This window comes from Hemiscyllium ocellatum, chromosome 24 (assembly GCF_020745735.1).
Source record: "Hemiscyllium ocellatum isolate sHemOce1 chromosome 24, sHemOce1.pat.X.cur, whole genome shotgun sequence".
Taxonomy (NCBI): Eukaryota; Metazoa; Chordata; class Chondrichthyes; order Orectolobiformes; family Hemiscylliidae; genus Hemiscyllium; species Hemiscyllium ocellatum.
Genome location: NC_083424.1, coordinates 45,246,309 through 45,260,499, shown reverse-complemented (window position 1 = coordinate 45,260,499; position 14,191 = coordinate 45,246,309). Strand labels below are relative to the sequence as shown.

At 46.4% G+C, this 14,191-nt stretch overlaps 1 protein-coding gene across 2 annotated transcripts in view; it reads right to left on the bottom strand.

The window, feature by feature from the left end:
- Positions 1-405: 405 nt before the first annotated feature.
- The window catches only part of msi1b (musashi RNA binding protein 1b), a 149,102-nt gene continuing 135,316 nt past the window's right edge, over positions 406-14,191 (bottom strand). For both annotated transcript variants that reach the window (XM_060843742.1, XM_060843743.1), the window contains 6 exons: positions 13,806-13,886; positions 13,527-13,646; positions 9,499-9,564; positions 8,928-9,082; positions 6,505-6,575; positions 406-3,262 (listed from right to left, as the gene is read on the bottom strand). In XM_060843742.1, the coding sequence (XP_060699725.1) occupies positions 6,534-6,575; positions 8,928-9,082; positions 9,499-9,564; positions 13,527-13,646; positions 13,806-13,886 (464 nt within the window). In that variant the 3' untranslated portion in view covers positions 406-3,262; positions 6,505-6,533. The remainder of the gene's footprint in view (positions 3,263-6,504; positions 6,576-8,927; positions 9,083-9,498; positions 9,565-13,526; positions 13,647-13,805; positions 13,887-14,191) is intronic.

Sequence of the window (14,191 nt, the reverse complement as noted above, 5' to 3'; positions counted from 1 at the left end):
CCATCCAAGTGCCTCTTAAATATTGCAATTGTACCAGCCTCCACCACTTCCTCTGGCAGCTCATTCAACACACGCACCACCTTTTGCCTGAAAGAGTTGCCTCTTAGGTCTCTTTTATATCGTTCCCCTCTCACCCTAAACCTATACCCTGTAGTTTTGGACTCCCCCACCCCAGGGAAAAGATTTTGTCCATTTATCCTATCCATGCCCCTCATGATTTTATAAAACTCTATAAAGTCATCCCTCAGCCTCTAATGCTCCAGGGAAAACAGCCCCAGCTTATTCAACCTCTTCCTATTTGATGTGGTTCATCCCAAGGAAAGGGAGATCAGAGATCAAATAAAACAAGGCACACATGGAAAGTTTCAAATAATTTATTAGGAATTTTAAATGAAATCTGAAAAAGGGTTACAGAGCCAGAGATGACATTTCTCAGATTGCAATAACTTACTGGCAAAAAAAATAGACAGAAATGTAAAAAGGATTAAAAAGCAAAAACCTCTGCCTGGCAGTACAATGCACTGGGGGAGCAAGACATTATTCACCAAACACCATTTCATTTAAAAAGAAAGACTTGCGCTCGCATAGCGCTTTTAATATCCACCGGACATCTCAAAGTGCTTCACAGCCAATGAAGTACTTTTAATGGGAGTATGGTCACTGTTGTCATGTACAAACTGTGGCAGTAACTTGTGCACAGTAAGTTTCCACTAACAACAATGGGTTAATGCCAGACATTCTGTTTTTTTTTGTGTGTGATGTTGATTGAGGGATAAACATTGGCCAGGGCACCTGGGATAACCCCCTCCTCCCCGCTCTTCTGCAAATAGTGCCATGGATCATACACATCCGCCCGAGGGGGTGGACGGGGCCTTGCTTTAACGTCTCATCCGAAAGACGGCACCCTCTGACAGAACAGCACTCCCTCGGTACTGCGCTGGGATGTCAGCCTTGAGTTGAGAGTTCAAGCCCTGGAGCGGAACCTGAACCCAGACCTTGTGACCCATGAGGCGAGGGTGCTGCCAACTGAGGCCCGGCTGACAGAACAAAAAAACAACGAAATGACAAACAAAAAAAAAAATTGCTCCCCAAGATGCATTTTTACAAAATAGCGTTTATTGCTTTCACAAACAAATGTTTGTTTGTAATTCCAGTAGTTTTTTTTTTAAAAATTAAGAGCAAAGCTAACAACTCTCCACAGAACGTCAGCCTAACCACTGACATAGGGACAAGTAAATGTCCCCGGAATAAATCGACAGAGAATCGCAGCATTTAATGCCCTAAAAATCTTATCATTTTAAACAGTTTTCTGTTTTGCTATTTTCTTTTCACTGTAAGCGCTAAACTGGCCTTAATCTTCTTTTAAAAAAAAAATCAATTCCTGATTTTTCTTTTCTTCCTCCCTCTAAAACACATTAATTAAAAAAGTATTTTACAATAATTCAATGCGACTCTTTCTGCCTGTGATTATGTCATATATTAAACGTGTCGTTAAACCCAGGGGGAGGCAAGGAGAAGCCTCCTCAGGTAACTTGATTCCTCATCTTTCAAAACAAAAGGTTCTGATGTTCATGTACATGTTCTTTACTCACTCCTGCTTCTGGGGGGTGGGGGGGCTCCTTCTCCAGCAGGTTCTGAAGGGCTGTGTTCCATTCGATGAATGGACAGTGAGGGGTTCCTTGCAAACTTCTGCTGATGTTATTTAATGCTGACCACCAGGGAGTGCTTGGGAACCAGCACTGGCCTCCTCTGCTCCTGAGCCCCCCTCACACACTGACACACCAGCAGAAACAACTACGTGAAGGAGGCTGGGGACATGGGTGGAGGAACTGGAAGATTAATAGAAAACTTAAAATGTAGTGTAAAGTGTCCCCCCCCCCCCCCCACCCAAAAAAAGGAATAACCAAAGGTCCTACCACCACTTCCCCTCCCAACAACCCCAACGTGCAAGTTTGCCCTTCACAGTAAACAGTGGTATGACTTGATTTGGCTCTACTGCCCTTGCTCAGGAAACTCCCTTCTTCTCGTATCTACAGCTGAGAAGGCATCGTTTCCCACATTACGTTACGCACGGTGACTTACTTAGCCTGTTGCTACTAAATGGAAGTACAGGCTGTTTTACAAGAGTTTAAAATGAACAAAACCAAAAACAAAAACAGACTATGCACATACAAGTACTACAGATAAAAACTGGGAGAGTTGACAGCTTTGTGAAGTGACCAGCTGAGGTAAAACAGTGGTAGCTAGAGCAACAACCATTCTTATCTCAAACTAGGGTCAAAAATGGAGACCTGACCTGGCCTACACAACCTTTATCGATATGTAGTGTGTGGATTTTATTACTTTTTGTTTTGTTTAGCAGCTTTATGACCTCTTGAGGTACCATTCATTTCCTACCAATGTCCTTCATTTAAATGAGAAGTCAAAGAAAAAAAACAATTCTACAGTAAATTAGCCCCTTACGACGTCAACTACAGAATCTCCTGGGAAGTCAAAGGTCATCTACAGTATTGCTAAGTCTCAGGCTGTGTAGTGGCCTTAGGCCTCACCTTTTCTCAAAAAATACTACCGTACTCAAAAAAGAACCTTTTGTGCAGAAGGCAAATACAAATCCAGCTTGTTCTATTTACATATTTTACAGAAACGTTTTATCCAATTTCAGAAAAAAATACTTTTATGATTCATAGTGTTTTTTTTACCAAAATATACATTTTTGTCCTGCAGATGTTGTTTTTTTTGTTCCATGATAACTGGAATTCAGTGTTAATAGATGACATTTACAAAGAATATCAAAATAAATTGTATTTAGACAAGATTCCATTTTCTTCAGGAGTGTTTTACATTATCCTCTTTAGCTCTTACTCATTAAAAACAATATCTGGCAAAAAAAATGGTCAAATAAATGAAGAAAAATGTCCTTAGCAAAATATTCTAATACAATCACAGAACTCCCATTTTAAAATAACGCATCTAAACACTTTCAAATAAGCAACAACAAAAAAGACACTGCTTAAAACTGGTCGATCATTAAGCTAAAAAAAATAAAATAAAATAAATTAAACAAAAAAAAAAATCAGGAAAAACAAAAGCGTAAACTTTAAATGTTAGTGAAGGAGTGAGATGTTTTCTTCAGTTGATGGGGTGGGGTGGTCGGAGTTGAGTTTATGGTAGTAAGTCAGTGTGTGCAGTAAAATTATTAAAAAGTCGCCTGAGCTCCACCAAAACCCATGTTTTCCCCCTCCTCTTGCTGACGGGCTGGGCCCTGGAGGAAAAGAAGACGACAGTTGCTATTACTGGAATTAAAACTTTTGACGCAAACACAAGAAAATATGTCAATTTGCTTTCAGAGGAATTAACTACAGTTTTCCTGATATCTGTTTGCCCTGTGGGGATGGCAAATATATTCACCTTCAGTGAACAAGGTCTGAGACCCCCTCAGGTGTTGCCGAGTGGCAACTCTAACCTCTTCGGAGCCAGAGTGCGTCGGTCCTTTCAGTGATATTGTTGAGCTTTGAAAACACTGAAACATTTTGTAAAGAGTCAGGAAAAAGAATATCAACGTGACTCAGGGCTATAGGATACCTCATAATCGGGAGGTTGAATGGGGTGTTCGGCATGTCCCAGTGACCCCAGATGCCAAAATATGCTCCCCCACCCAAAACCAAGACATCTTTGTCAAAGGTGTGACACCCAGAACTGCTCATAGTAACTCCAGGTTTGAGCTAACGGAGGCTGTACCACATCTTTTGTCTTTGACAATGGCAATGATTATATGTGGGTATATATAAGGAGGACATAAGCGCCTGACTTCCAGGAGACTGATTTGGAAAGATCCTGAATACAGACATTAGGATTGAGGTGCATAAATAACTCATTTGTTTGATGTAACACAGAGCCAGGCTTTTGGCAGCCAGCTCATTAGCGTGATTTCTACTTGCAATCTGCATTAACCATACCCTTGATCAGAAGGGCCCAAACTGCTGCTGACTCATGCCTCTGAAACCCAGCCACTGCTGCCAAAACCAGGCCTGCAGCAGTTAAATGGAAGGTGGATTCTGGCTCCTGGAGATGTTGACATTATTCTAAGTAGTTCAGTGAACAAACAGGTGGCTGACCACGAAAGAGAAATGGCTTCCTGGTTTTCTAACACAGCACTGGAAGTTTTGGCAGGAGTGACCCGGAATCTAGAGGGTGGGGAGATCGCTGACAGGACAACAGCCCCAAAGACCTGGATGCAGTAAGAAGTTTCAGAACCTCACACAAGTTATCAAGGTCAACACACCCTCTAACAACCTTTGAACTGCACCATTAGCTTCCACTGCTGCTTAATCCTCACCTTATTAACCTAGCAACTATCAAACAGGACTCATATCTAATATTACTATATTCATGTTACCCTCACACACCTGGCACTGTGCCAATCCCACACCCACATCTCTCAGCGTGCATTCACTTGACAGCTACATCAACCCAGCATAATGTACAACATGCACCATCACAATTCTCACATTCTTACAAGACAGTAAACTAAGAGAACAAGCTGGCCTGTAATATAAAAGCAGAAGTGTTTCTAAAGGCATTTAAATAGAGAAAGAGTAAATGAAGCTAGTGCTGGCCCTCTAATGATATATCTGAATAAGGAAAATAAGGAAATAACAAGAGGTAGAGATAAACAGCTATTTACAGAGGAACCTTGATTTTCCGAATGAGAAGGGCAGGCACTATTTCATTCGGATAATTGGTTAATCAATTCAACGCCTTTCCTCTGGGGCTCGGAGTTTTCTGTTAAGTACGCTTCCCGTTCAGGAAACCGGGCAACAGCACAACGCACATGTGAGTCCCTGCCCGCCTGCCCCCACCCCCATCCAACACAGCACCCCCCCTTTAGGGCAGTGAGTCTCCAAAAAAAAACACCTTTTTACTGCAACTTTTTGACAGGTTTCACCTTTGCCCTGTGCAGGACAATGTTCGAGAGATTATCTGGGGAAAGGGGTCTAGGGTTCACCCCTGTGTAGAATTCCAGGGAAAATGTGGGGGCGGGGAGACAGAGGGTGGGGGAGACAGTCATTTGGAGGCAGTGCCTGTCTAAATCACTGTAAACAAAAGACACGATGACTGTTGGAAACACATCTTTGATGTAATGTTTCCATCAGGACCTCGAGATCTCCTTCGGATAATCGATATTCAGATAATTGAGGTTCCTCTGTATTTGCATCTCTCTCTACTTAAATGACTTGGAAAACTTCCCAAAGCCATAAAAGAAGTGGTAGCAGAAATAGTTTTAAACTTCAGAAGATCCTTAGGTTCTGAAAGGGTTCCAGCTGATTAGAAAAAAGCTAATATAGAACACCTTTAATCAAGACAGGAGGGCAGGATACTATAAGCCAGTTAGTCAATATCTGTCTTAGGAAATTTGCTAGAATCAATTATGATGATTATAGCAGGATACTTTGAAAACATTAATGTGATCAGGGCAGAGTCACTGTGGCTTTGTGAAATTTATCAGCATTCTTTGAGGAAGTACCATGCAAGGTGGTTAAAGGCGAACCTGTAGGCATTTAACAAGGTGCCATATCAAAGGGTTCATAACCAAGGTAAGAGGAGGTAACATATTAGCTCAGCCAAAGGAAGTGATTAGCAAACATGTCTTCACCCAGACGTAGTGAGCCTGTAGAATTCACTGCCACAGGAAACTGTTGAAGCCAACACATCGAAGACTTTCAAGGAAGTTGTAGATGTAGCTCTTACGAATCAAGGGATCAAATGTTTTGGGCAAAGAGGAGGAACAGGGCAATGAGTGAGGTGATCAGGCACAATCATATTGAATGGCACAGCAGCCTCGAAGGGGCTGAATGGCCACCTCCTGCATCTACACGCTATGTGTCTATGAAGTAGAGAATAGGAATCATCGCCAGATTGACAGGTTGTAACAACTGCAGTACCACAGTACCAGCAGTAGGGTCACTGGGACAAAATCCTGGATTTCCTTCCCAAGTCTGTAGGTTTGCCTCCATCCTAACAACTGCATTGATGAAAGAAAGTAGCCCATCACCATGTCTTCGAACACAGTTAAGGATGGGCCCAGCCAGCAACCCTCACTTCCCATAAATGAATAAAAACTTTAATGAACTAATTTTCTCAGCTACATCTCCAATCTGATTTGCTCAGTCTAGACATATATTTGAAATCAGTGATAATTATGGGTGAATCAAGAATTGAGGTGAACTTATTCGTGTCTCACTTGAACTAGTTCTCAGTATATAATTTGAGCAGAAGAGGACAACACAGATTGAAGTCACATTTCTCTTCCACCTCCTGGATGTGGTGAGAGTTGTTCCCAATTCAATTCCCCAAGACCCAACAAACCCTGGACAGACTGGGGTTCAAAACCTAATGCTCCAATCACACTTCAAGATATTATAAGGAGTTATGGCTACAGAACAATAACTCGTATATACAAGATAACTAAGCAATTGCTCAGAGCAATAGCATTTAATAACTTACTTCCTTTTTCAGATTTTCGAGCCTCTGCTTTAGTGGTAACCATTTGTGAAAGCTGTCGCAATCAAAGGCCCCTGGAACACACAGAGAGGGGGAGAGAGACTTAGACAGAGGTCAGTAAAACCTGGGCTGTCCAGAGGGTCAGCTAATATATCAGGTCATTGAATCACCCGGTCTCATAGCCCACAGACCGTTTTTGAAATAAATGTATTGCTGCTGGCTTCTAATTGTGGAGCGTTTGAGGGATCTCGGGGTAGGAGAGGTGATGTGGAGGTGCTGGTGCTGGATTGTGCTGGACAAAGTCAGATATCGCAGGACACCAGATTATGGTTCAACAGCTTTATTGCCTTTGGAACGCTGCATGGTGAACTGACACTTCACCTGACGAAGGAGCAGCTATTAAATGTAACAAATCCCAACACATCCCACCGTCAAATATCCTGCAATCAGCAGTTTTTAAAATTGAGCTCAAACTCTGCTTCCAGGCATGGGCTATGTGCACACTACGGAGCAGCCTGAAAGGGATGTTTTCAGATTAGATTCCCTACTGTACGGATACAGGCCCTTCGGCCCAACAAGTCCACATTGACCCTCTGAAGACTAACCCACCCAGATCCATTCCCCTACCTTACATTTACCCCGAAGATGGCATTTGGTAAGCTTTCCTTTATTGGTCAGAGTATTGAGTACAGGAGTTGGGAGGTCATGCTGCGGCTGTACAGGACATTGGTTAGGCCACTGTTGGAACATTGCGTGCAATTCTGGTCTCCTTCCTATCGGAAAGATGTTGTGAAACTTGAAAGGGTTCAGAAAAGATTTACAAAGATGTTGCCAGGGTTGGAGGATTTGAGCTACAGGGAGAGGCTGAACAGGCTGGAGCTGTTTTCCCTGGAGCATCGGAGGCTGAGGGGTGACCTTATAGAGAGGTTTACAAAATTATGAGGGGCATGGATAGGGTAAATAGATGACGTCTTTTCCCTGGGGTCGGGTAGTCCAGAACTAGAGGGTATACGTTTAGGGTGAGAGGGGAAAGATATAAAAGAGACCTAAGAGGCAAATCTTTCATGCAGAGGGTGGTACGTGTATGGAATGAGCTGCCAGAGGAAGTGGTGGAGGCTGGTACAATTGCAACATTTAAGAGACATTTGGATGGGTATATGAATAGGAAGGGTTTGGAGAGATATAGGCCGGGTGCTGGCAGGTGGGACTAGATTGGGTTGGGATATCTGGTCGGCATGGACGGGCTGGACCGAAGGGTCTGTTTCCGTGCTGTACCTCTCTATGAGTCTAATGCAACTAACACTATGGGCAATTCAGCATGGCCTATTCACCTAACCTTTGGACTGCAGGAGGAAACCAGAGCACCCGGAGGAAACCCACACAAACACGGGGACAATGTGCAAACTCCACACAGACAGTTGCCCGAGGCAGGAATCGAACCTGGGTCCCTGGCACTGTGAGGCAGCAGTGCTAACCACTGAGCCACTGTACCACCAATTATTTATTTAACTCTCAGGAATTTTCCCACACTGCTATATTTATTGTCTATTGGCTTTCCTCCTTGAACCTCTGGCAGCAGTTTTAATATGTCAAAAGGCAGTTCACAGACAGCCATTTTGTTACAGGGATTGGCGTCATAGGCAACACACGCCAGGGAGGGATGTTGGCTTTTCTTCTCTAAAGGGTATAGTTTAAAGAAGCTTGTTTTGCTAGTGCAGGTTTGAAAGAACTGCCAATTCACTTATCCAGCACTGCCATCGCCCAGCAATGCTCCAGGAACAGGGATCCATGAAACCAGATGGTGCTGTGTCACCTCAGCTCACCTCGCAGTATCCCAGGTGCAACAAAGCTTCGCCATCTCCATCCAATCTCCTCATTTAAATAAGGGCCAGGTCTGCTTACAAGGATGGGGAGCCATTGTAGGGACCCTGCCTGCAATGGGGCACCAGATGTCACTTTACAGCAAACCCATTCCCCTTCCCCATTGCACCTGTCCGCAAGAATTCCCAATCCGATTCCCGTTCTGGGAGTTTCTATTCCCATCCTGGAGCATTCTGCTCCCATCTGAGGGCACTGACACTCCCATCCCAAGAGGTAATCACGTTCCCAGGGGCGTTCTCATTTGTTTCTGTCAGATCACGAACACAAAGCCCGACCAATCCAACTTCCCACAGCCAGAATATTACTGTGGGGTAAAGCCGGAAGAAATGAACCTGGCGCTCATCAAAGAATGATCCAACTGAAAAAGGCTTCTGAGATAATTAAATACATGACAAGCATTGACCAGCACCATTTCCTGGCAATACATTTGAAATGGGAGAATGGTTGGAATCTTAGTTGTATCTTCCAGACAGCTTTCTGACCCACAGCTGACCTCTGGTGGGGAGTGTAATGATTTATCTCAGTGATATATCGGTGACACTTACCCCTAGACTGTGGCCGAATCCAGTGCTCGGGGCTGGGCTGGCTGCACTGATGTAACTGCTGACCCCAGAGTCCTGGTTTGCTGCCCCATACAGGTCTGCCATGGGGCCTGGGCTGGTGGTGCCCAGGAACCCTCCAGTGCGGGTTGGGGTTGAACCTACCAAAAAAAAACAAACAGTACATCACAGCTCGTTAACACAGTTCATACAGAGTGACCAACACACAGACCAGGGACGCCCGTGCCCTCTACCTCTACCCATTTATTGAGTGACTGTGGGATAACAGTGATTCAGGGCTGAGAGGAGACTGGCAATAATGCCACAGTCAGGGGCACCCTAGGCGACCCCAGAGTCAGGGAGGGGGGGGGGGGGGACCTCGATGTAGAGGCAAGGGTCAGGGTGACCCTGAGGTGACCCCAGAGCGAGTCTGAGCCAAGGGAAACTCTGGTGTGGGGCTGGTTCCATGGTCAGTACCATGACATCTGATTCTGTGGCCTGTTTGAGGGGCTTGATGTGCCAACCTTTTGGATAGAGTTTGATTCTAAAGTGGACTCAAACTCCCCACCAGCCTTACCTGTCCCTCGAACCACTGCTGCTGCTGCAGCTGCTGCCATTGGTCCATATGCAGTCAGGGGGATTGCTGAGAGAGAGACAGAGACAGACACAGAGGTCAACATAAAACTAGAGATCCACCAATCAACCATCTCATCAACAATGACCAGGAACTAGGTAGCACAGACACTGCCCTTCATCAGCCCATTTCAGCAGAGCTGAGGTCCTCCAGCTGCTCTATGCTACCTGACCCTGGCTCCAAGCAAGGTTCACACAAACAGAGCCACGCAAGACAAACTCCCCTATAGTCATCTACTTACCATTTCCCTGCTCCAGTTCCAGTTTGTGCTTCAGTGTCCACAACTGCCTTCATACAGACATTATTCTGAACGTACAGTAAATTGATACTTGGTAAGAGAATGATAGAATCCCTACAGTGTGGAAACTGACCAGTTTGCCCCAACAAGACCACACCGACCCTCCAAAGAGTAACCTATCCAGACCCATGTCCCTACCCCATTACTCTACATCTCCCCCTGACTAATGCACCTAACTTAAACATCCCTGAAGACTACAGACAATTTAGAATGGCCAATTCACCTAACCTGCACATCTTTGGACTGTGGGAGGAAGCACCAACCCAGAGGGGATCCACACAAACACAGAGAGAACGTGCAAACTCAATGCAGATAGTCACCCAAGGCTGGAATTGAACCCAGATCCCTGTCGCCTCTTTCTGGTAAGTCACTTGGGCACTTAACAGAACTATCCATATGTGAGAACCCACAAGTCTTTTGCCCGGTCCACGAAGACCTAGCTGGTCTTAATCAGAATAGGGAAGTGAGATTACATCCAAAACAACTGGCTTTGATGTGTCTGGGTCAAAGATAGAATCAGAGCTGCGGTCCCAGCACTCTGCCCTGCCACCTCCTCAAACCCACAGTGACCCCAGTGGTGCTGGTCAATCAACGTGAGCTGAACACAAGGCAAGGCTCCCTATGGTGATCCTCAGGTATATACATTATATGCCAACACTTCCTGGCAAGAGTTCAGATGATCAGTGCCCATTGTGAAACTGTATTCTTAAGAGGGAAAAAGGAGACAATATTAGAATTGTCCAGCCTTCAATCAGTGCAACTGCATGCAAATCCCAGGCTAGCATGTGCCTCCACACTCAGCCTCAATGCTGAGTTCTCTCTTGTTGAGGACACCAGTTTGAGGTTGTTACAGAAGGTGATTACATTGTGATACGCTACAGTCTAGCTCATCGAGTATCTGTCTCAGGGGTATCAGTTCTCAGTAACTCTGCTAGGACTGAGAACCCTTGAGCTGGGTGTCCAGTACAACCCCTGCAACTTCAAAACAAAGTCAGGCAACGGAGTTAAAACAAAACTCGCTCGAAAACAGGGGACTTGAAACTGCAGCAGCTGTGATTGGTGAACAACACTGCCACCCAGTGATCACACATTCACATTACTGCCTGCTCACCAAAATCAGTCACATTTTCAACTTGCAGCAATTTTAATAAAACTAAGCTTCAGCCACTTTTTCCAGTGATTTTCCCCAACACTCTTGTGCTGATTGGCTAAGCATCAATTACAATCCAGCATTTCTGCTTTAGCGCTGCCTCAGGGTGATTCTGCAGGGGCTGAAGAGTCCGATCCTACAGCCACAGACACTGCCATGGGAGGTGGAGGCGGTGTATGAGAAGGCCGGGTGGGACAAGTGGTTGGCACCACTGTGGAAGCTTTTTGTCCAGTGTGCCCATTCCAGGGTAAGCAATTCCCATGCATCAGAGTTCAGCGACGTTTTTAAGCTGCCTTTATAGCATTTCCTTTGTCCATCTCGGGATGTATTCTGAGCATGAATGACCCAATGCCACACACTCCCTAAACAAAAAGATACTGCTTCTCTTTGGAGAGAGGAGGAGGAGTGAGACTGTGGCATGGGCGGGGTGGGTATTCACTTTGAGACCGGGGTCATTGACAATAGGGAGGTGCCAGGTTCTTGTAGTTGGTTCTAACATTGTTGGTGAAAATGTGTTGCTGGTTAAAGCGCAGGTCAGGCAGCATCCAAGGAACAGGAAATTCGACGTTTCGGGCACAAGCCCTTCATCAGGAATGAGGAAAGTGTGTCCAGCAGGCCAAGATAAAAGGTAGGGAGGAGGGACTTGGGGAGGGGCGATGGAGATGTGATAGGTGGAAGGAGGTCAAGGTGAGGGTGATAGGCCGGAGTGGGGTGGGGGCGGAGAGGTCAGGAAGAAAATTGCAGGTTAGGAGGGCGGTGCTGAGTTCGAGGGAATCGACTGAGACAAGGTGGGGGGAGGGGAAATGAGGAAACTGGAGAAATCTGAGTTCATCCCTTGTGGTTGGAGGCTTCCCAGGCGGAAGGTGAGGCGCTCTTCCTCCAACCGTCGTGTTGTTATGTTCTGGTGATGGAGGAATCCAAAGACCTGCATGTCCTTGGTGGAATGGGAGGGAGAGTTAAAGTGTTGAGCCATGGGGTGGTTGGGTTGGTTGGTCCAGACGTCCCAGAGGTGTTCCCTGAAGCGTTCCGCAAGTAGGCGGCCCGACTCCCCAATATAGAGGAGGCCACATCGGATGCAATAGATGATGTGTGTGGAGGTGCAGGTGAATTTGTGGCAGATATGGAAGGATCCCTTCGGGCCTTGGAGAAGGTAAGGGAGGAGGTGTGGGTGCAAGTTTTGCATTTCCTGCGGTTGCAGGAGAAGGTGCCGGGAGTGGAAGTTGGGTTGGTGGGGGGTGTGGACCTGACGAGGGAGTCACGAAGGGAGTGGACTTTGCGGAACGCTGATAGGGGAGGGGAGGGAAATATATCCCTGGTGGTGGGGTCCGTTTGGAGGTGGCGGAAATGACGGTGGATGATACGCTGTATACGGAGGTTGGTGGGGTGGTAGGTGAGAACCAGTGGGGTTCTGTCCTGGTGGCAGTTGGAGGGGCAGGAAGTGGAGGAGATGCGGTGGAGGGCATCGTCGATCACGTCTGGGGGGAATCTGCAGTCTTTGAAGAAGGAGGCCATCTGGGCTATACGGTATTGGAACTGGTCCTCCTGGGAGCAGATGCGGCGGAGACGAAGGAATTGGAAAACCTCCACACACATCATCTATTGCATCCGCTGCACCCGATGTGGCCTCCTCTATATTGGGGCGACGGGCCGCCTACTTGCGGAACGCTTCAGGGAACACCTCTGGGATGCCTGGACCAACCAACCCAACCACCCCATGGCTCAACACTTTAACTCTCCCTCCCACTCCACCAAGGACATACAGGTCCTTGGACTCCTCCATCGGCAGAACATAACACGACGGTTGGAGGAAGAGCGCCTCATCTTCCGCCTGGGAAGCCTCCAACCACAAGGGATGAACTCAGATTTCTCCAGTTTCCTCATTTCCCCTCCCCCCACCTTGTCTCAGTCGATTCCCTCGAACTCAGCACCACCCTCCTAACCTGCAATCTTCTTCCTGACCTCTCCGCCCCCACCCCACTCCGGCCTATCACCCTCACCTTGACCTCCTTCCACCTATCGCATCTCCATCGCCCCTCCCCCAAGTCCCTCCTCCCTACCTTTTATCTTGACCTGCTGGACACACTTTCCTCATTCCTGATGAAGGGCTTGTGCCCGAAACGTCGAATTTCCTGTTCCTTGGATGCTGCCTGACCTGCTGCGCTTTAACCAGCAACACATTTTCAGCTCTAATCTCCAGCATCTGCAGACCTCACTTTTTATTCTAACATTGTTGGTACCAACTATACCACACCAAGGTCTTGACCCTGCCAGCTCTACTGTCACTCCTGATGAAGGGCTTATGCCCAAAACGTGGATTCTCCTGCTCCTCAGGTGCTGCCTGACCGGCTGTGCTTTTCCAGCACCACACTCTCAAGCTCTACTGTCACAGCCGTATTGTTAAAAAGTATAAACATATAAAATGCTCTTTTTCACTATTTAAATTACACGTGTGGCCCGTCAGAGTGAATGGAGGTTGGAGAGGGAGTGATAAAGACAAAAGCATCCTGTCCTCCACAAACTCACCTCCCGTCGGCCAATCCTGGAGCAGCATCGATGGGGGCCACTGTGAGGTTTGTACCCCAGACTGCCCTGCCCGGCCTGCTGAAGATGGAAGGGTAGTGGCTGGAGGTAACAATAAGGGACCTAGAGTGAGCAATATATACAGATGAGAGAAAGGTTAAACCTCATGATTGACAAAAGTTAATGCTCTGAAAACAGGGGAAATTTTGCTAATTAATCTCAGAGATAGGGGGTTATAAGCTCAGCATTATCAAACCTCTCAGCACCGATAGTCCAACATACCGGGAAACTGGTAGGTGTAACCGGGAGCGAGCCCTGTGTAACCACGACTTGCATATGAAGCAGCCTGGAAGCCTGGGTACCCTGAGAAAGAAAAACGACAAACTCACAAGACCACCATTGAAATGTGTACTCACAAACAAGCTGCAGAAGCAGTCCGAATGACTGACCTGCCATAGATAGTGTGGTCAAGAAAGAACAGTATCACAGCAAGGGGACAGAGGTGATCAGCATTTCACTGTCAGCCAATCCTTGCATGTGCTCTGCCACCCAGTGGTCCTGGCCACATTGGGTGGGGGGAGGGTGTGTAAGGGGACAGAGGGACTGTAAAAAGATTCCAGTGTCCGGTTATATGCAGTGAATGCTCCAAATCACCATGTGATCAACCA